This window comes from Lutjanus erythropterus, chromosome 3 (assembly GCF_056507025.1).
Source record: "Lutjanus erythropterus isolate fLutEry1 chromosome 3, fLutEry1.hap2, whole genome shotgun sequence".
Taxonomy (NCBI): Eukaryota; Metazoa; Chordata; class Actinopteri; order Lutjaniformes; family Lutjanidae; genus Lutjanus; species Lutjanus erythropterus.
Window position 1 is genome coordinate 11,138,018 of NC_139319.1, and position 22,469 is coordinate 11,160,486.

The 22,469-nt window shown below is 41.3% G+C and overlaps 1 protein-coding gene, 1 long non-coding RNA gene and 4 other non-coding genes across 8 annotated transcripts in view; all 6 read right to left on the bottom strand.

Moving 5' to 3' along the window:
* Nucleotides 1-1,882: 1,882 nt before the first annotated feature.
* Nucleotides 1,883-4,708, bottom strand: LOC146329707 (uncharacterized). The gene is made up of 7 exons (XR_014769104.1): nucleotides 4,380-4,708; nucleotides 3,449-3,550; nucleotides 3,061-3,197; nucleotides 2,792-2,871; nucleotides 2,528-2,588; nucleotides 2,272-2,336; nucleotides 1,883-2,037 (listed from the first exon to the last, which is right to left on the bottom strand). It is a non-coding gene; the product is annotated as an uncharacterized LOC146329707 (long non-coding RNA).
* On the bottom strand, nucleotides 2,107-2,188 carry LOC146329708 (small nucleolar RNA SNORD60). The gene has a single exon (XR_014769879.1). It is a non-coding gene; the product is annotated as a small nucleolar RNA SNORD60 (small nucleolar RNA).
* Nucleotides 2,401-2,489, bottom strand: LOC146329709 (small nucleolar RNA SNORD60). The gene has a single exon (XR_014769882.1). It is a non-coding gene; the product is annotated as a small nucleolar RNA SNORD60 (small nucleolar RNA).
* On the bottom strand, nucleotides 2,664-2,753 carry LOC146329710 (small nucleolar RNA SNORD60). The gene has a single exon (XR_014769883.1). It is a non-coding gene; the product is annotated as a small nucleolar RNA SNORD60 (small nucleolar RNA).
* On the bottom strand, nucleotides 2,938-3,027 carry LOC146329711 (small nucleolar RNA SNORD60). The gene has a single exon (XR_014769880.1). It is a non-coding gene; the product is annotated as a small nucleolar RNA SNORD60 (small nucleolar RNA).
* A 3,884-nt stretch (nucleotides 4,709-8,592) lies between the features above and the next one.
* The window catches only part of LOC146329712 (uncharacterized), a 60,446-nt gene continuing 46,569 nt past the window's right edge, over nucleotides 8,593-22,469 (bottom strand). For 2 of the 3 annotated variants that reach the window (XM_084714979.1, XM_084714981.1), the window contains 7 exons: nucleotides 21,211-21,318; nucleotides 20,576-20,677; nucleotides 20,247-20,385; nucleotides 18,519-19,324; nucleotides 16,970-17,630; nucleotides 16,057-16,657; nucleotides 8,593-10,038 (listed from right to left, as the gene is read on the bottom strand). In XM_084714979.1, the coding sequence (XP_084571105.1) occupies nucleotides 9,942-10,038; nucleotides 16,057-16,657; nucleotides 16,970-17,630; nucleotides 18,519-19,324; nucleotides 20,247-20,385; nucleotides 20,576-20,677; nucleotides 21,211-21,318 (2,514 nt within the window). In that variant the 3' untranslated portion in view covers nucleotides 8,593-9,941. The remainder of the gene's footprint in view (nucleotides 10,039-16,056; nucleotides 16,658-16,969; nucleotides 17,631-18,518; nucleotides 19,325-20,246; nucleotides 20,386-20,575; nucleotides 20,678-21,210; nucleotides 21,319-22,469) is intronic. The other variant, XM_084714980.1, reaches the window with a different exon arrangement.

The window sequence follows — 22,469 nt, forward strand, 5'->3', positions numbered from 1 at the left end:
TGTGTTAGAGGAGGATTTATCATATTTTATCTTGAGTTGACTCCTATTAGTGTCGCACGGAGGTGAAATGTAAAAGTTCACTTAACAAAAATATAAACGCGATATTCATTTACGCCCCCAGTTTTAGGGCAGCACAGTTGATTTTTATTTTTTTAATCGAAATCGCAATATGGCTCTCTGCAATTTTCAAGCCAATATTTGTTAAAGTCAAAATGTCAAATCAATCAAACTTTTAAATTGATGTCATGAGACAGATGTCATGTCCTACAAATCAGATTCTACAGACTTGAAACAACTTCATTTGGTACATTCCCGATTCCTGCAGAAAATATATCACACTATTACATGCTTTTCAATCAAAATATGAAAAAAAAAACTGCTTCTAATGTCCCAATGGCAATATCATTCCAAATAATCACAATTAGATATTTTTCCAAAATTCAATTCAACCCTAGTTTTTTAGAATTTGAAGTGCAAACTTCAACTGTGCAAACAAAAGGTTGATTTCTCTCAATTTTTGTTCACGTGTCCTTTGCCAAGATAATCCATCCACCTGACAGGTGTGTCATACAGAGATGCTGAGTGAACAGCAGGATTATTGTACAGATGTTCCCTCGACACTTTGAACGTGCACTTTATCTTGAAAAGGGTTTTTATTAGAACAGAACAGAATAGATGTTTATCATCCACAGGGGTGGAAATTTATCTTCAGCTCACCAGGAACTGAACTTCAGAAACCAATTTTTCCCAGGAGGGCAAAGTCCTGACTCACCCTGCTCTGCCTCTGATTGGCTAGTAGTCATTGCCTTTGTTTAGATGCCACTTTGACAGTTTCAGCTTGTTGCTGTTTTACATCAACATCAAAACCATATTGAGCAGAGCAACACTGACCTAAGAACAAATACATGTAAACAGGGGAGATGCATGTTTTTTATTCTGGATAAACAGCACTGTAACATTTATATAAACAGATTTCAGTCAGTTGTGTTTTAGTCAAAGGTCTATGATTAATTGAAAAATGAATGTTTTAGTGCTTTTTATACAGAAAAAAAAATGCACCTCCTCCATTTATATGTATTTGTTCCGAGGTCAGTCTTGTCCTGCGTGATATGGTTGTTGCCTTATTGTCTGATCCAAAGGCCAAAGTGGCGTCTACACATTTATGTTTATGGTTGGGATGGTAAAGATTTATGCATGAGGACTGATTGACAAATTTAAAAAATCAGGGTCAGTCAGAGGCAGAGTAGGGCGGATTATGACTTTCTAGGAAACACATTTGGTATCTGTAGTCTTATGTGAAATAGTCATAATTCAGTGCACATTTTACACACATTTTTCACCTGTAAATTACTTAAGTATTTTTTTTCTGCACTACAGTGGAGGGAGGGGGGGGGGGTCTGCTTTAATCTTTACAGCTCAGTACCAAAGCAGATGCAATATTAGTCATGGACTTCATACTCTGAAGTGGCAAAACCACAGAGCTGAAATACTGTTATCTATAAAAGTCCTGCATTCATAATTGTTGCTCAAAGTACATAAGTATTACGATCAAAATATACTAAGTACAAAGCTACAAAAAAGTACAAAGAAATTAAAGTTCTCATTATTCAGAATGGCCCATTTCAGAGTACATGTTATTGATGCATTAATTGAAAGTCTCTGGTAAGTTCATATAAAAATGTATAAAATTAACTTACGACAAACCGGTCTACAGTGAACTGGACCTTAAAATTATCACCTTTGTATTTTTTATGGCAAGCAAACTTCATACCTTTATCAGTCACATTATGGTTTGTCCTGTAATACTAATCGGCCAAAGTTCACCAAAATACTACATGAAAAGGTACCAAAGTTTTCTAACACACGAATCAGAAGAGAAAAGATTTAACTCAGTTTCTGTTTATTCAACAAATACGAGTTTGATTCAGTAGCTCCGTTATCCATTACAAAACGGAGTTTCTTCATGCAGGTTTGTTCTGTTGGCTCGAGGGCAGCAGTTTTCTGACCGGTGACATTTGAATAAAGACGTTGGAGAACCTGGAAGAGACAAAAGACGATCAGACAACAGCAATCTGTGTGATAGACCAAGAGAAATACGATCCTTTATAGCCTCAGATAAAAATTAGAATCAGGAGCAAGCAGCTCTCATACGAGGTGTCAGAAAATATTTTATTAATCGTCACTGGCTGTACCACACACACACACACACACACACACACACACACACACACACACACACACACACACACACACACATATATATGCACTTACCTTAAAATAAACTAGATCAACATCATCATGAAGCATTTTCCCCATTTGTTGAATCATGAATCAACCTGTGAAAGAGAAGCTTGTTTTTAATTCATATAAAGAAACTTTGTGTACATTTGTTTACTGTGGGAGCCTCAGATAAAAGCTAGAATCAGGAGCTGAGTTCAGCTCTCATAGTAGGTGTCAGAAAAGTGTATTTTAGTTTGTCATCACGGGCTAAAAGTTATTAAAATGCTAAAATACACCATGGACTCACCAGGTCAGGACTTAGAATCTTTGTCCAGCAACCTCTGAAGTTTTCAGTCTTTATTTTGTACCTGTAAAAGAAAGTGGACAGTTAAAGAAAGGTAGTGGAAAGTGATAAATTTAAGGTGGGAATGGCATCGATACAAGAGCCTCAGAATAAAGTTAGAATCAGGAGCTGCAGGTCAGCTCTCATAGTAGGTGTCAGAAAAGTTTATTTTAGTTTGTCCTCACAGGCTGAAAGTGATTCAGATGCCAACATACTGCATGAACTCACCAGCTCTCAAACACAGCGTGGTCCTCGTCAATAAGACCTTAAATCTCAGAGCTTTGGATCTTCAGACCTCCCGTTCATACCTGAAAAAGAACATGAACAGATGAGGGAAAAGTGACGACTTAGAGGTGGAGACCGCATCAACACGTGAGCCTCAGAATAAAGTTAGAATCAGGAGCTGCAGGTCAGCTCTCATAGTAGGTGTCAGAAAAGTGTATTTTAGTTTGTCATCACAGGCTGGAAGTGTCTCTCGTGTCCGAGTATGAACTCACCGGCTCTCACACCTGGCGAGGCATTCAACTGTAATCTCAGGGCTCATCCTTGAGAGATTGAATTCAGGCAGCTCCAGAGTCTTCAGTCTGCTGAAACTCGGCACCATCCATCTCTGTCTCCACATTCTCATCCACACCTGAGGAAAACAGAAACATAACAGATTTAATCATGGACAAACTGCTCCTCATATGCTTTAAAATTTAAACAACACAGCCTCAGATGAGGTAAAATTAGGAGCTGGGTTTAACTTTGTTTCCATCTCCGCCTTTTTGATAAATCCAGGCCTAAGGGAACTAAAATTAACCAAGATGCTCAACACACACATCTAGGCAAACCATTTTATATTTTATTTATTCAGACTGCAGTTTAGGATGCAGATTAACTCACATTTGCTCTTATCCATCACGATTAGTTTTCAAGGCAAGCCATTTTCAGTTTCTTCATCTCTGCAGTCGAGGCGCTGACTCCTGTAAGCCTCCATGTGAGTTGCTGGAAAGAGAAAAAGCAAAGTTCATGAAATAAAAATTCTACCCACACCAGTTGACATTTTATCAATAATTCCCATATAATAACTTGGCTCTTAGTAGGGCTGTATAATAAATATCCAGGGAAATAAATTAACAATGGGAAATTCATAGAGATTATGTCAAAGCATTTAGTTTAAATTCTTAAGCATCCTATAGAAGCCCAAGTATGTTAGGTATTTCTTGAGGTACCTTACTAGAAAAATTAACTTATGAAGAGGTCCTTCATGTTTGTTCTCATGTGGGTCAAAGGTTATGCCAACTTTTTAAAATTCAAAAACTGTCAATTTATCAGTTATCCTATTGATAGCCATGAGACACAGGCAATTATAGTGTCGGCTGAAAAAACATTTAAGTACAATGGACATGGACATTTCAGCTGTTCCTCATACTCAAAGGTCAAGAATAAGCGTCCATGTTCAGACCTATAACTGTGGCTGTAAGACAGGATTTGAGCAAAGATTATTGCTACTCACAGCACTGTCAGGTAAAACAATGGTGAATAAAATAATGTGGTCATTCTTCAACACCACATTTTTATGCAAATGAGAATTATAGTAACTTGGGGCCGAAAACGTTAATGCAAAGGCTTGTTGAATAAATTAAAATAAGGTAGACTACTTATTTAAATACTTCACTACCATTTCAAGTCACATTTTGCTGTGTTGTAGGTGAAAACACCACGTGGTTGTGGAGAACAGTGTGGTCGCTCCGGCCCTCTCGGAACAGCCACGTGTTGCAGTACAGACCAACACGGTTAAAGTTGTATTACAGTATCACAACATAATACTCACTTTTTTTGGCCTCTCTGGTGAATCAGCCTTCTTTCAGCCGAACTGACCGACTGGGATCATCTTTGTTGCCATCAGGTGAATTTTGTAGAAAACACTGATAGACATAAGGACGGTTCATTTTTCCGTCCGTGCTGCCAGCGAAGAACTGAATGAACCACAGGAGCTTGAGGCAAACGGCTTCCGTCCAAGTGAAAGCTCAAGTCCCTCCTCTTTCTGGGCGAGTTGGTTAGCTAGCTACACAGCAGGCTACTTCGGGTCGTGTTTAGAAGGGAACCCCAGATTAAGAAAACTCGCGACATTTGACCGCGCCGCTTTTTTCTTGTGCACTTTGTGCACTCTCGCGAGATATTTCGCGGGTTTGGGGTTCCCCTCTGAACAGGACTACTAGTTTTTTCATCCAGCCAACTTAGTTCGTCGGACTTTCAATAAAGTGGAATAATCGTTTTTGATCCATAGTATGTGCTTATTTGGTCTCAGCTGATATACTGAAAAACTAGTCTTTAAACAAGATACAAAGACGGCGAGTCCGTTAGCATGGAACAACATCTCCCATGAATCTCACAACCGAGAAGCTAGGTTAAAGCCTCATGGGAATTGTAGTTTTTAATGCTAATGTAACTAGTAAATTTTATGTTGGTAAAATCAAGATATTTTTAACCAAACAGTACAGAAAAGGGTACCAAATTTGCCCATAAAGTGAACTGAAACACTGCATTTTTTCGGTACTTTTACAAAACGTGAAATGTGGCAAAACTCACTTTTAAAGATAATTGAAATTTTGAACCCAAATGTGCAACTTCCGTTAAAAAAAAACTAAGGTAACTCATTAGTAGCCTGAATTTTGTTTTTCAAAACTTCCATAGTATCCTGAAAACAATGCCTTTGAGCCTTAACATCACAGAGTAAACAAGACTCGGGGTGGGTTTGATATTTTTACCGATATAAAAACTGTCTCAATTTTGATTAACAGAGTAGTGATAAACAGCTTACCGGAGAGAGGAGTTATTTGTTTCTGCATCACATCCGACTATAGTTATTTGCATGGAATAAACCTAAGAATCAATAAATAACTACAGAAACCTAATTAGTCCTGCAAATAAACTACCAAAGCAACTATAAATGCATTCTAAACCAAAGTAAACTTACACATGATATATTCAGTTCAAACAGTTGGAGGGATGAAGCGTCCACATGGAGCCAGGAAGCTTCTTTGTTCTCAGAAAGTGTTTGTCACAGGTGAGCTGTTTGCTTATAATGACTCCAAGGCTCCACCCCATCCAGGAAACACAGGGACAACAGTGGTCAGGGATTCTCCAGAAGTATTCAACAACTTATCATCTATTTACTTATTTAATTTAATTCATCATGTCATTTAACTCCTCAAATTCAAGAAATATTGCAGATGGCATGGTGCTGCTGTCTGCAATGGTAGCTACGGCCCTGAATGCAACATTTCAACTTTGTAGCAACAACATGGGAAACATGAAGGCTGTTTCAAGTTTCAAACTGGACCAGACCTTATCATCCAACATCAGTCATTACAATATATTTAGAATTTTTGGCCTTAAAAAGTGACAGAAACAAGCAAAATGTCGTGAACATGATTTTGACAGGACAGGACTGTGAACTGACTACTGAACAAAACCAGCATCAAACCAATTACAAATGCAAACCCTGCAGCTTCAGAATTTATCAGAACACAACCAGCTACTGTGTTGTGTTGTGTTGTGTTATGATGTGGGCTGACGTGGAGTCACAATCCTCTCATCAAAGAAAAAACAAAACAAAAAAAAAACACCTGTTAATCTAGGTCAGATAAATGAACAATTACACATTATTTAAACCCTGTGGCTCTGTTTTATTAGTTCTGGTTATTTTTTAAAATTAATCACACAAATTTAAATGCAACTTTAGAGTCATAAAATTGAAATTTGAAAGTGTTTTATTGATTTTTCATGACCTCTAAAAGCCCAAATGTAGAGGCTTCACAGCCCACCAGTGGGCTGCAGCCCACACTTTGGGAATCACTGAGTTAATTGTTTTTGTTAACATTACTTTCATCTAATATTGGTGAGTGCAAGTTCAGTGAGATCTGGATTGAAAACAGCTCTTTTAGTGCTTGATTGAAGCCTGTTGAAAAGAATTAATTTGCTGCCTGCTGCGACTTGTGCAAGAAAACGTTCAAATTAGGAATTTGGGGTATAAAGTCATTAGAGTCATGGCAAGTCAGAAGAACATAAAGTCGCCGCAAAAAGCCGCCAGCAGAACGCCTGCAACACCCAGTTTTGTTTTATATTCAGATTGGGAGCATCAATTAAGTCTGACCTCAAAACAACCCACTCAGCACTTCATATCCTTTGTTATTTTTTTGCCAGCCAGGACATGAAACAAGGACTTAAAAGTCTTAAATTTAACTCGCTGAAACCTGCAGAAACTGTGTGTGAGAATGAGATATAAAAGAACCACACATAAAGAGTCGTGTAAGGTTTAATTTATACATTTATTCTGATCACAGCTGTACAGGAATGCATCGTCACAGCAGAAACACAACCTAAACCCAACCATGGCACAACAGCCGTCACAACACATCCAGAACTCAACCATAAATGTACAGGCTCAATCAGCTCACCTCAGTTCATTGTCTATAATTATTATCGTCATCATCATTATTATTATTATCATCATTATTATTATTATTCACATAGAACCATCTGTCTCTGAAATATATCTTTGTTTTTCAAAGAGCATAAAAATACAAGTGGACTCTTCATTGGGATGAACACTGGTGGTTGATCCACTGTCTGGCCTACATGGGGGACCACTGAAAACTGGGGGAGCCGAGGAGGAGCGGAGCCAATTTATTACAGCTTAGAGGAGGGGGAGGGGCTTGAATGGGCTCGTACGAGGCTTCTCAATGGTTACAGGAGGACTGCAGACAGGGCGATTGATTTTAGGGATCATATAGGACTCACAACTCAACCTAGAAGCTACTTTTGACATCACACACACACAAGGAGCGAGGGTTTGTAAGGAACCAGGAAAAAAAAAACTTAAAGGGTTAGTTTGGATTATTTAATGTGGGGTTGTATGAGGTACTTATCCATAGTCAGAGTGTTAGCTACAGTAGATGGCGGTCGGCACGTACTGCTGTGGATAGGATCAGCAGGAAAAGGTGTTTTAGCCACCTAAAAGGTCCACTTAAAAAATCAATATCAGTTTCACTGCTATATTTGGAATATTTTCACTGCCAGACGGCCTTTTCTAACGGGAAACCACCATTATATACACCACATTTGCTCTCTCCAAACTAGGGATGTTAATGATTAATCATTAATCGAGTACTCGCCCTTAAACAGTTTAAAAATGTATTAATCAATAATAAATCAACAGTCTAGAAATGGTAGTCTCTTTTGACATAGTTTGTTCTGGCAGAGACATTTGTTGAATAAGGGAACTTTTAAACTTAAAGTGAGAAAAAAATGAAAATGAGGAAAAAAAACACCTGCATTTAGTCTCTTATCAATTATTAATGAATAATCAATTAGATGATTGTTTGTGGTTTCAGCTATCAGTTAAAGAAAATGCACAAACCAACCAAACTCCATAGGTGAAATCAGTCATTTTACCTCAGAGATCACATGAGTTGCTGATCTCCTGCTGCCTCAGTCTGTTAGTTTGTTTGTGTTTAATGTGTGACTTTGCTGTTTTAAAAGGTTTGTTTGAACTCACTGAAGTCACACAACGACACAACTAACTAACAGATCAACTCCTGTATTCTGTAAAGTAAAATTACCGATTTTGTCTATGGAGTTTGGTTGGTTTGGAGAGAGTGATTTTTAGCTTATATAACAGTGCTGTGCCGTTGGAAAAGGCTGTCTGACAGCCAAGTAAAGTGGTGAAAATCTTCTAATTATAACATTTCTTTAAACTGATATTTATTTGTTTTAGGTTGACCTTTTTTTAAAGGCATAATATGCAACATTTTCCCTTAAAAAAAACGATGTATAGACTCAGAAACATAATCTCTTTCTTCAGTCATTTATGACGCTCTAGAAGTGTGTGGTGGTGGATGTATCTGCTTCTCCAAACTGAGCATGTGCTGACCACCATCTCCTGACAGTAAAACACTGACTACAGATTAAATACCTCACACCACCTCACATTAAATAATCTGAACTATCCCTTCAAAGAGTGAGAAATAAAGAAAAAGAAAAGACAAAATATATACTGAACATATGAAAGAACACTACCAAGGCACAGAGAGATGCAGAGTTAACAAAACGGACACAGAGGGAGATAAAAAGGAGGGGAGACAAGAAGGAAGGTGGGCAGATTAGAGGCAGTTTCACTAACCAACACTAGAGGGAGCTCTAACAGCTCAAATACCCAGGTATATTATAAACTCTATGTATGTATACTGGATGTACTATATAAAGCATTGAAATATAGGATTATCTTTTAAAAACACTGTTCACTGCAGCAGGACAAAGGGATACACCGCATGAGTGTGCTTGTATATATGTGTCTTTGCATGTAGATGTGTGTACTGTATGTATATGTGTTGATTCATTTCCAAGCAGAGCTCCACAGATGGAGCTTAACACCAACAAAGCAGAACACCAGCAAGGTTACAACCAATGTAATGTGGATTTTTGTGCATGTGTGTGTGTGTGTGTGTGTTTGTGTCTCAAAATTCATGGACACACATCTATATCGTCGTTCTGATCATTAGAATAACTACTGTACGAGTGGGAGGACATTGACATGAGCATCAGCAGGGACTACACACACTCGTAAACGACAACAACGGCAACGATAACAACAACAGCAACAACAACGACATGAAGAGAGACAACACACAGGTCAGGAAGTCCGGCTATAACCACAATCCTCCACTCATACAGAAGAGAGAAATAGAGGCTACGATTCATCTGGAAAAATGCATCCTTTTGACATCGCAGGAGTGAGACAGAGCCAGAAAGCGGCCTGTCTTTTCCATGTGCTTTTAAAAATCCTCTCCGGTGTCTCATTTGTATGCGTCCTGTCTATCTATCTAGCTATCTATCTGCCTGTCTGTCAGTCAGTTTATGTGCTTATTTTTTTTGCAAGCAATATGCTTATCTGTCTGTCTCCCTGTCTGACTGAGTTAGGATCTCTGCCAGAGTCTGTAGAGATAAAAGGATGAGGAAAAATGATTGTGCTTCTCGATGCACGCAGCCGTCTGAGGCTGGGCGGCGGTGACTCGCTTGGGCTGCAGAGGTCAGAGGTTGTGTGGGAGCGGCCTCCTCGCAATCAGGAGGTGTACTAGAGCTACCGCACCAGACGAAGAGGACGCCCTCCTCGGTTTATGCTGTACAAGGCTACATGAGAAGCGCTCACGCAGGAGGGACACACACACTCAACACACACACACACACACACACACACACACACGCTCAGACACTTTCTCCCTCTCTCTCCTAGAGCGCCAGCGTCGAGCCTTGGGAGTTTTCTTCATACACCTACACACGATGGAAGGGAGGGAAGGAAAGGGCCTGTCGGAAACGAGACGTTGGCAGGAGATCAGTCCAGCATTGCATCCAGTTGGTCTGCCAAGTCGTCAAACATGCTGCCGATGTCGTCCAAGATGGAGACTGTTGTCTTTTTGCTGGAAAGAGAGCTGCGAGTTGGACAGCAGAAAAAAAAAAACAGGGGAAGAGTTTAGCTGATAATCAGGCAGCACAGTCACAGAAGTAGATTAGAGATGTGAAGTGGAGAGTGTGAACTGGATTCAGAAGTGTTTTTCCACATACTTGATTACTATTTTAAGCAGAGGAGGCAACAGTATATTTATTATTTTCTATAGAAGAATTACAGATGCTTGTGTAAAAAAAAAAAAAGACTGGTAAAAGTAGAAGTATTGATTCAACTTTTTTACTCAAATAAAAGTGAAAAAGTACAAGCTCTGAAATGTACTCAAAGTATGATGTTTTTGTCCTGTTGCATCTTTTATGTCTTGTTATGAATTTTTTGGCTCGTTACATCTTTCATTTTGTTTTTGTCTTGTTACGCCATTCTCATTTTATTACATCTTTTTGTCTTGTTATATCTTTTTCATAGATTTTCATCTACTCACATCTTTCACACTTTTTCATCTACTTACCTCTTTCTTGTCTTGTTACATTTGTTACGTAATATTTCATCTTGTTACGTCTTACATTGTTTTTGTCTTGTTATATCTTTTATTTTATTTTTTATGTTGTTTTTCATTTTGTTACATCTTTTTTGTCTTGTTTTGTCTTTTACGCCTTATTGCATCTTTTTTTAATGTCTTTTGTCTTAATAATTCACATCAAATGCATTAAAACTAAAGTAACAAGTCTGTTTTGAAAATGGAATATTTGAGATATTTGTGTTAAAATGTAGGGAGTAAAAGTAAAAAGTTGTCAGAAAAAAAAACTCAAGTAAAATAAAGATATCTGAAAACTCTACTTAAAAACAGTTAAGTCACCGTCTCTGCTCTCTTTACAACCACCAGACTTGTGTTGTTGTTTGACTTCGGCGTGTCTTTGGTGTTTTAACACGTTTCTTTGGGTCTGAACTAACTTTCCTTTTTGCAGACTGAGGCAGCGGCAAACCAGCAGCTCCAGTGCCCTGTGGGGGAAAATGTTTTTCTTTTCATTGGAGTTTTGTGGCTGTGAAGAGAGCACAGACCGTGGCTTCGGCTCGCTGTTGGTAAAGGCTGACTAACAGCAAAGTAAAGCGGGGAAAATGTTCTAAATATAGCACACACTTAAACTAATGTTGATTTGTGCCAGGTTTCATCAGTGTCTGTGCTAAAGGAGTGATAAAACGCTGTTGAGTTGGCTCAGACTCAGAGAGCAGCTGCAGCAGCGGGAGAAGAAAGGTTTTGTTACACCCACATAACAACTGACATGGATTTTTTTTTTTATGATCGGTTTGTGGAATTAACCTCCTCCCTCCCTCTCAACTCCTCTCCTCACCCAGACCGCCCGTCTGCAGCTCTCAGCCTGTGTGCTGCGTCTGCTCTCATTGTCTGTGGCTGCTGCACGGTTCCTCGAGCCGTCTCCACATGACCCGATACTAAACCTGCTTGATGTCTGTCTGGGCGTCGGCCACTTCTTGGCCACCCATGGAGAAAGTGCCTGGACTTGAAAAACTGCCAGTTTATGAGTTGTTGAGTGAAGAGAATCTTTCTAAACTTTGTGAAACGTGTCTATGAAACATTCCTATTTGGTCCACTTTGGCAAATGTTATACATGAAGTTATTTCTTTATTTGTGTTAAAAACATTTTGTCTGTTTGTCTCAGTGTGTTGGCTGCTACAGATGTTGATAGAAATGAAGGATATCGTTATACCGTGATATGATATAAATGTTGTCTGCATTAAAGTAAAGTGATGTAATTTTCTGAACTAACCAGACTGTTCCAGCTGTTCTACTATTTGCCTTTACACACTTAGTCTTTATATCCACATTACTGATGATTATTCATCAAAAATCGCCCAGATCATCCTATGTTTCCACTATTTGAGAATTTACAGTATGTTATTTTAGAGAAAATATGTATATCAGGATGTATATCATATATGGTAATGTGAATTTACCTGGTGTGGGATCGATAAAGCTTATCTTAACTTATCTAAAAATACTGACATATTACTTATAAACTGTATCTCCCAGCCCTATGATGTAGCTGTGTGTTTATTTGTATATGTAGGAGGGAAATGACATCTGATCACAAGTGGTCACACATATTTAAAGCCAGGTGTGAACTGTCCTCTTGACCTGATCACCCAGGACACATCAGGTGTAAACAGACTAATAGTTACACACGAATCTCCTGGATAACTTAACTACTTTAAATCTGCAAAATCTGATGTTTTGGGGGGCAGCTGTACCAACTCCAGAGGGAAATATCTGGCTCTTTAGCTGCTAAATATTCCGCTCTGTGCACCAGCCAGCCATTAAGTGGCTTTTGGAGCTTTGTTGCTGAAAACAGCTGCCTGCTTGCATGAACCACAGTGAGAGTGAACCAAAATAGAAAAGTGAGAATGAGCTGAAACTCGCTATAAAGCGCCATGAAGCTGAGTGGAGCTGCAGATTCAGGTGATAATTCAGGTGACGGTTCATTGCTATGAGTGAACCCTTTCACATCGTCACATTGTTTTCACATAGTCATTTGATATATTGTTATTATAGCTGCTTTAAGGTTATCATTCTCTGTGAAATCTTCATTAAAAACAAACACCGTTTTTGACACTCTTTATGGTCCATATTTGGTTCTGCAAACACCATTAAATGTATTTAAATACAGATATTCTCTCTATAGATAGTAGTTTTTATAGGTAGTGTCACAGTTCACTATAATGACAGTATATGACGTGATCTGATTTATAACAGCCTCACTGTTCACTCTCCTCACATCAAGTCTGAGCTGGATTAAATCACTACTAAAACAAACATAACAAGTGCCACTGCTGCACAGGAAATGCAATGTATTGGTTGGTTGCACTGTAAATAGATACCAGTTGCTCCTCTGTTTGCTGTAGTATTAAAATGCACTTGCCGTTACCATAGTAACCGAGGGTTTTGCCCAGTCAACCAGAAGTGAAACCTTAAGTGCCACAACTTCAAGTTTATGCCAGAGCAATCCGTTATAAATACTCCAACCTTGTTTCTGTCTTGTTTGTTTTGATGTCAGGCTCTAAATACTACAGTACACATTAGCCTTAGCAACCGTTGCTATGGCACAGATGCCAGCCAGAGGCACACATTAGAGCTGTGGCAAATTTTAGAACCGTTTAATGTCGCAAATGGGGATAAAGCACTGCACGCTGCACTACTGACCCAGAATTTGAAAGTGAATGAAAGTGACTGAATGTTTTATCGGGTTTCTGCAAAGTGTAAACTTTGGCATCAGCTGCCTTTAAACACACTGATTTAATGTCTCTCCGAATTTGTAATTGACTTCCCTCCTTGAAGGAATAGTTCAACATTTTAGAAAATGCTGAGCTTTGATCGTAACGCCAATGCGCTGTGTAAAAAAAACCAGCAGCCCCTTTTTTGTTTGAGGAAGTTCGTGTTTGACAAGTCTCTGATGACTTTCAGATCTTTTATTGAGCCGATTTTTACTTTTTCATTCATCTGTTGGTACGCTTCTCTGTTTTCTTAAACAGAAAAATGCATTAATAAAGGTGATCCACATCTGTAGCAGTATCACGGATACTCAATAAGTGAGAAACATCTGTGTGATTTACATCGCAAACAAATGTTTAAGAAAGGAGAATCCATCCTGTCTGACAGCACCAACCCCCGGCAACCGAAAGTTTCAGACCTTGACTCAAAACTATCAGATAAAAGCAGCTCTTCAGACCTGCAGTCAATTCTCTGCTAAACTCTAACAGTAAAACGTGATATCAACTAGTTTTGAATTGCCGTGTGTTTTACGATATTGCACACCATTGTGAGTCATTACTGTTCCTGGAGACAAATAAAGTTTTGCTTGCCTTGACTTGAATATACTTAGTCACTCTTTTTCTGACTCGTATCTGTTGCCAGATGTGGGTTTTTGGCAGAGCTCTCTTGCCAAAGTCACCAGAGCCGGCCATGATAATTAGAAATCTGTGTACGACTCCAAGAAGAAATAGTTACAGTACGGGACTTTCCTCAAACCAAAAAAATCTGTTTTACATTTCTGCTTTCAATGATTCAAGGGTTTCAAAGGACAAACGACAGAGAAAAATATAAAGGAAATAGAAATATATGTCAAAATGTAAAATGTAGATAATGTATGTCACAACTGTAAGGTAAAACAATCAAATTAATTTTATACACACTTGAGTAGTAGTATGCAAATGTGCAGGAAAATGCACAGATTCCAGATACAATGAGTTAATTAATTTTATAGGTGTTGTATTTCTTTAAAATTTCATTGCTTCAACTGACAGTCACTAAACACTGGGCTTCATGCGAGAATCACTCATACAAACAGATTCTTTCTTATGTGGTCTATACAAGTGATTTATGAGAACTTTCTAAATTACCCAATTTTCTGGTATTTTTTGGTATGTCGCAACCAATTCAGCGTGTCAGCAAACAGGATGAGCAACATGTCGCTTGTTTGAAAAAAAAAAAAACAGCCACTCTGGCTCTATTTTAGCAAAGTTTCACGCACTTTCTTCACCACCTACATATCTTATCTGGTCCACATTGATGCTGACGTCCTTGAAGTCTCTGTTTCCCTTCATGAAAGCCATTAACAGGAAGGCAGAGAGACTAATTAACAAGGCTGAGGAAGAAACAAGTTTTATATGATCCACAGCAGCCAATTCGTGGAAGTATCCTCGTTAGGAAAAGAGGGAGCTGTTGGGAGTTACAAGTTAGTAAACTGTCTTCCAACTATATAGATACAAGACTGACTTAAGAAAGTCAATAACATACTCATCTGTAGAGGAAGAAATCACAAGCTGTGCTGCTGCAACATTGCTCATATTACATCTGAACAAAAATGTATTGCGCCGAGACTAGGTGTGCAGTAATGCAGTAGAACTAGAATATGTGTGTGTCCTTGATTCAAGTGTGTGCATGTGGGCAGGGCCTCGCTCCCCCACTGCCACGGTCCTGCATAAGAGTCGTGTCCAATTAGTCTGCTGTTATCTAAACCTCAGTCTTTCACTATTGCATTGCACATTTCTTAACTCTGAGGCAATTTTGAGTTTGAAAAATCGATATATAAAAAATAATTAATATAGCTTAACAATATTATCATTAATGGATATTAGACCTGCTGTCAGAAGTTTTGGCCGATGGCTGTATCTTCATGTGCAGGTTTATGCAAGTCACTGTCCAGGATAACATCCTCTGACGGTCTAACAACACCTATTACACATCTCTGTCCATCTCTGTGAGGGAGACTTCCCTTTGACAACCTCCTCCCATCACAGTCATCAAAGGCCTCACTGTGGTGAGAGGTTTTTTTCTTTAAAGCCATTTTCATATAGAACCATTTCATCTTTATTTCAGTGACAGTACAACCCTCGGGGGACACGGCGTTAGCAGTACTCGATATTTTTTCCCAGTCTTTGGTAATTCTACTGCTGACACTGTTAAAATTATAGACTTTCCTTCATGCAAAGAAGGACTTCAATCTCAGTAAAAGAAAGGAACTTCTTTTTTTTACTCTTTGATGCCATTTTCATGAATGAATATTTCCTGAAATATGGGGCAGGACATGCAGCCTCATACGGTATTACTGGGGCAAAATTATGCTAATTTATAATCCTCATGAATGTGCACTCAAATATGCACATGTGGCATTCATCATGTTTGTCATTTACAGTTATGTGAAGTTAGGAGCGTTAACTGAATCTGATGTGGCTCACTCATATGAGCCCACTGTATGAAAAAAAAGTACAAGAAAGTTAAGTTATGAATATGAAAATGTTCTTGCATGAGGCCCATTGTCTACGCAAACGATGAACAGAACTTTTACTTGACGCCTGAAACGAGTCCTCCCACTCTGAAGTTCTCCATTGTGTGATGAAAAGCTAATTTATGCTCTGATTCTTTCATCGTCAACTTGGATGCCAGCAACTCGTCCAGAGAGGCTGTTGTATTGTTGGATTTAAATGGTACATTGTGTGCTAAAAACTGAAGAGCAACTTGGTAAACACTCACTCATTTTGTGCGTCCTCCTCTTTAATTTTGTGTTCTACAGCCTGCACAGCTGCAGCCAAGGAGGCGCTGGTCTCCTCCAAACGATGCTGCACCTCCTCCTCTTCCTCCTGCTTCACTTCCTCTGCTTGACCCTCCACCTCTCTCAGATTCTCTTCTCTCTTCCTCTCCTCCTCTTCCTCCTGCTCCTTGTGCCTCTTGTGCTCCTTCTCTTTCCTCCTCTCCTCTTCCTCCCTCCTCCTCTCCTCTTCCTCCTCCACCTCACGTCCTCCCATCAGGTCGATGGAGAGACCGGCGATGGAGGAGCGGGGAGGTTTGACAGGGTGTGGCGATGGGGTGGAGGGACTCTGGGCTGGAGAGGGGGAAGTAAGAGGGAGTCCCGGAGAGAGGGAGGGAGCAGAGGGGGTGTCGGGAGCTGGCAGAGGGGCGGAGGCAGAGAGCGGAGAGGAGGGTTTGGGGGCTGGGGTCGGGCTGGCTGCAGCGGGGCTGGTAGCAGCAGGACTCGTGCTCATGGTAGCTGAAGCTACTATTGCTTTGCCTGGTTTCGGTGCTGTTGGAGGCCCGCGGGGTTTCGGGGAAACAGGAGGAGGGACACGCTTCGGTTCTGGTCAGAGAGAGGCAGAGAGAATGATGTCACTTTTCTTTTATACCACTGACCCATCATTAAGATCTATTTCATGTCCATACTGGCAAAAAAGTTCAGCGTTCGTTTAGTTTTGTTGTTTTTAGAGTGTGATTGAGGCATATTTTGCCCCCAAACACATTTAAAAGCAAGACTGAGGTTAAATTGAACTTTGTAAAAGCAACATAAGTTCATAATTAAATTTTTAACACCTTTATATGTTGTATGTAGGACTAGAGCAAATACCATATCTTCACTTTTGTGTGTGTGTTTGTGCGTGTGTGTGTATCTCACCGGGGCTCTGTGCCGGCTCAGCACTATCCGGCCCGGGGATGGGGACCCTGCGAGTCGGGGTCGGGGGGTCAGCTTGTGCCTTCCTCAGGGTGACCGTGGATGGTTTGGGTGACACCGGCGGCTTCAGGGACTTCCTCGCCTCCATCCACTCACAACTCTCTCTGTTGGTCTCCGTCCTGTCAGAGACCTCGGACACCGGCCTCCGCCTCAGGACCACGCCGCCGTTCTGCTGCGGCTCGCCTCCATTTTTCCGGCTACTCTCTGTTTGACTTCTGGGAGAGTCTGATTGGTTATTGCTTTGAGTGACGCCTTCCGTGTGGTCGGACGTGCGCGGTCTCCTGCGTATGGTGTCGGTGCCGGTTGTCATGGTAACAACAGTAGTAGCCACGGATGCGGGTGCTTCTGAGTCTGTTGCCAGAGGACGCGGCTTCCGTCGGAGCGTCGCTGTGCCGTCTGTGATTTCCGATGTCGAGGAGGAGACGACGGTGGAGCGGGGCCGGGGCTCTGGACGTTGTTGGGCTGGTTGCCGAGGTAACAGGTCAGTGTGATCACCAGGGAGGCCTTCTAGTCCACTGATGGTCCTGCGCCGACTTAAGACATCATCATCCTCAGATCCAAGACCTCCGGCTCCTGCCTGGCGACGGAGTGTAGGCGGACTCACCTGGAGATCACATGACTGTTACACATAAATATTTCTAACAGACCCTTTTTCTGTTGGTAAACATTATGATGTTTATTTGTGGGCGGAGCTTAGGTGGGGGCAAAACGATTCCCTAGCCATGTAAGCTAACACTAGCTAGCAAGTTTTGTTGGGATGTTTTTTAACAAGAAAATTCAAGCTCTCAATACAATACAATACAATACAATACAAGCTCACATTTTGGAAAGAGACACTTGTGTTGAATTTTTCAGAAGTATTGAGCATCAAAGGACTGGTGCCATCTAGTTCCACTATATTGGAGAGAAGGCAGACATCTCTACGGCCGATATATCCAAAACTCACATGCAACTCACACTAAGAAAATCAAGATAGATAAATAACCAGGCCAGGGGAAAGATAGGTATTTTTGATTTTGGGGTGAACTGCTCCCTTAAATTAAGCGTTAACAAGTTAATCAAAGCTCATCTTAGTTCAGTAAAAGAGAGAAACTTGAATTCAGAAGGCAATATTTGGATTTTTCTGATTACTCAGGAAAACAGTTTTCAGAATTTTTCCTTTCTTGACATTTTGAGTTAATTTTGGTTTAGTTTCTTTGCTCACACACATCTCCCAGCTTTTGTCCTATCATGTTTAACCTCTTTTTTTGACTGTCAGTGGCAGCTGGTATGTGATGAAACTTCAATTTTGAACCATGACTGCTTAGATTCTGACACCCAACAACACAGCAAGTTGACATTTTAGCTTGTTTATCTGGCCTGCTAGCTGTGTTTGTCTACAGATTTTTCTTTGTTTTGCCTCCAGCTAACATTCTGTGATGTAATCATGACATCAGCACTAAAAGGGTCTATAAACTTTGAAAAATGTCAAGTCCAAACCAAACACACATACCTGTAGGTAGTTGGCGCTGCCTCCCAGATTCCTTGGCAGGGTTTTGGCGCCACCCACGATGGATGTCTCCAGCATTGCGGCGAGGCTGCGAACACTCCCAGAAGCCCCCTCTGATCTCTCCAGGCCTGCTGAGTCCTGAGATCTTCGAGCTGATCCCAGGCTGCCACAGTCGCTGGCTCGCCGCTCTCGATAGGTTGGCAGCCCCAGTAGCCCCTCCCCCTGTCCCTCTCCCTCCCCGTCGCCCCCAGTAATGGAAGAACAGGACCGTTTAGGTGGCGTCGGGGGCCGACCTTTCCGCCGGGGCCGGAGGGTGACGGATGATTGGCTGCGGTTAACAGTGACATCATTAGAGGCGGCAGTACGTGCGGAGCTGCTGCGGCACACAGTGGCGTATCGAGAGTCTGACTCTGAGCCAATCAGACTGTGAGTTCTCCGTCGCTCTTCCTCCTCACTGGGCAGGCGGAGCAGCGGTACCGACGAATCAGCCGCCATCTGGGTGGAGGGACGCGGCCGAGCCCTGGGGGAGGCCTGCTGGGTGCGTGTAGCGTGTGGGGGGGTTTGTGGTGGGGTTTGTGTCGGTGTGAGGGGAGGGGTCTGTGAAGGTGTTAGACCTGGGCGAGGTTTGGCCAGCGGGCTGGGGGCGCCGTCCCTCTGCTTCTTCACCTCCCTGCGGGGCTCTGAGCCGGTGCTGCCACCACCCGGGCTGGCTGGAGGTGTGGAGGGGCTCTGAGGAGGCTCAGAGCTGCTTCCTCCTCTCTGGAGCTCCTTCAGTCTCCTTACTCCCAACATCAGTTTCTTCTGATGGCCTGAGGGGAGGCAGGGGTGAGGAGGAAAGACAATAAAAACAGTATTTACAGTCTTGAAGAGAGCAGTTTTAATGAACACATAAATTTCCTGGAAAACTGCCAATGACCCGGCCACTTAAGGACTAGTAAACAATCTTGTTTACAGTTACATTGTCTTTGTCTTACTGACCTGTCTATAGTCTAAATGGTTTTTGCGCCACAGTCTTTCTTTTTTTGCACTGTTCATGTCATGCAGAGATTTGTTCTGTTTATGTCTGAGTCAAGACATTATCGTTCCCAATCCCAGGGCTGCAGGCCTCTGAACATTTGCTTTTGTGATGAAACAATATAACTTTTCAAAAAGCATATCGATAATTGTCTCAGCCAGGCTTAAACCTGGAGGAGATCATGTGTGCGAGACCAGCTGCAAGGAAATGAAGAAGGAGACGAGACAGAGGAGACAAGCAGATCTGCCTGTTAACAGAGACTCCAGTCTGCAGTGTAGCCCAGGTCATGCAGTTCATGATCAAATAAAGTTTTTATATCACGTCAACACATCTGTTCAGATTTGCACACTCACTCTGCTGCAAGTCTGCATCACACTTTTTTAAATCAGTTGACAAGATGAGCGTTGTTAACTGTCTGAGGACATAATAGCTCTCATGTTCAGATTCATTAGTTGCAGTTCAGTTCAACGAAAACATGAGCATGTTCAGTGGACGGCGCTCTTTTAGCATATTCCTGCACAACGCTGGGTAACAAGCTGGATTAAGATTCTTAAAATAACATTTGCATAGACTGATGTCTAATCCTGACAGTCTACATATGACTGACATCTTTTATTCATAAGAAAATTACACTTTTCATTTACATGACGTGAATAAAATCAAGGCCTCTTCTTGCTTTGTTATTATCCCACCTCAATAATGTAGTCGTGTCTTACCGAGCTTAGTGATGCCAATCTCCTGCAGATCCTCAAGGCTGATGTCAGAGATGAAGTCAATGTTTTCATACCCGTTCTGCACCAGAACCTGGTAGTACTGACTCAGACCCAGGTGAGACAGCCAGTCTGCCAGATTGGCCTTAAACAGGACACACAAACGTGAGCACAATGTTAAAAAGCTGCGCAAATTATAAGATATTGAAGAATTGTAAGAATTGTAAGAGTTCTTCTGCATTCTTCTGTGTGTGTTCATGCGTGTGTGCGTGCAGCTGCCAAAACTCAACATCTCCCCCTGTTTCTGCTCTGTGTTGTACACGTGAGAGCCTTACAGGCTTGTGGTCTGGCAGCCAGTCCGTGGAGGGCAGCTTGCTGATCTCTGATGTTAACTTCTTTCGATGTCCAGGCTTCATGACCCCGATTGCCGTCAGGTCCTTCAACACAAAGCACACTTAGTCACATCAGGAATTCAGCTCGGCTACTGTAGGTGTGTTTGTCTTTTAAATGTAAACAATTTTATGTGCACGTTTGACATTTGTACATGAGCTGTGTGTGATGTGCCTTCAAGAAAATTTTTTTGCTTTGGATAATCTCTGATGAGTGTCCCCTGCCCTGAGGGGGTTTACGTCATACCACTGTATCCACTTCAGCAAACACACACATACACAGAAAACACACACACTGGCACTACGAACACACTGAAGGACGAACACAGAGAAGCGTTTACAGCACGGACTGGAACGCACGGCCATGTGTGAACACAAGGTATGTAAATGAAGCAGACGGAGTATGAGGAGTGACTGGTTGAGGCTCAGGACTCACACCGGGGGGTCAGGTGACAGAGACAGGAGGAGGGTCATGATGACATCATCCAGGTCAGTGGGGAGCTGATTTGAGAGAGCTGAGCTGGGCGGAGCCTGGACAGACAAGGGGCGGGGCGTGAGGGGGTCAGGGGTCATGACCTTACCTCGGGGGTCATGCGGCTAATGGTGTCTAGATCATATCCCGCGGTGAGGAAGTGGGTGGTGTAGAACTGCAGCTGAAACTCACCCAGCCACGCCACTACTGCCTGCTTCTAGAACACAGAACACAGAACACTACTGCCTGCTTCTAGAAGAGTCCGCAGGCCTCTTCTAGAGCACAGAACACAGAACCTGTTCTAGAACACAGCATGGCAGCCGGCTCTAGAACACGGGAGAGAGTGCAACGGGAGAGTGTGACCCTGCTCTGCAACAAAGGAGTGGGAACCTGTTCTGAAAAAAAAAATAGGAGAGCTGTTCAGCTTGTCTTTAGCTTAATAATAAACCTGCAATATTGCCACACTGCCAGCACAAAGAACAATACTACCTACATTTATGCTCTAACACATTAGCTGTTTCTAACACACTGCAACTAAAATATGCAGTAAGATCACTGTTGAGGAAATCCTTCTATCTCCAGATACGCATTCGTTCCAAACAATACTGCTTTTGATTCATAAGGGCTTATATAAACAGCAAGACACATACCACAGAACAAATTAAGAACTAAGTGGAAATAAAACACGGCCCACTTACCCTTAAGTAGGCATGCAGATTTATTTGCATATGTTTTGAGATCCCTGCTGCTAAGACTTCTGCCACCACCCCGATACAATGGATTAAAATGGAACTTAATTTCTAATGTTAATAGCAGTGAAATATTACATTTTAAAAACCTCAGAGCAAAGTGTTTTTTCTAGAAATGGGAACGGCTACATTGCAATTTTTTTTAAAGTGGCCTATCCAGGAAAAGATAAACCCCTTGTGTTATATATATAAAAAAAAAAAGTGAAATGTGAGACCACTGTTGCATATTTCATCCAAAAATGGGCCAGCGGTCTCTGGCACATTGTCTCTGTCTGCTGCTTGAATTCAGGAAGTAATTACAAGGATCACTATGAAATTAACAGACACAGAAGAGGTGCTGATTTTGTAAGACAACTTCACAGCTCTTCTTCTTCTTCTTCAACTATTCTCTCATCTTACGGGCCAGTAGTTTCTTTTGTAATCTGTTTCTTGGAACATCTGATTTGCAACAGATGGTGTCGGTCAGAGTGCATCACCATTTTAAACCCAACATTATTTGTCAAGAGCCAGTTGGCAAATATTACTGGTCCAACACAGGCCTAGTGCATTAGTATTAAATATATTCCAAATGGTTTTTCAGTCAGAAATTAGTTTGGCCTTTTTTTTTTTCTAGGAAGGT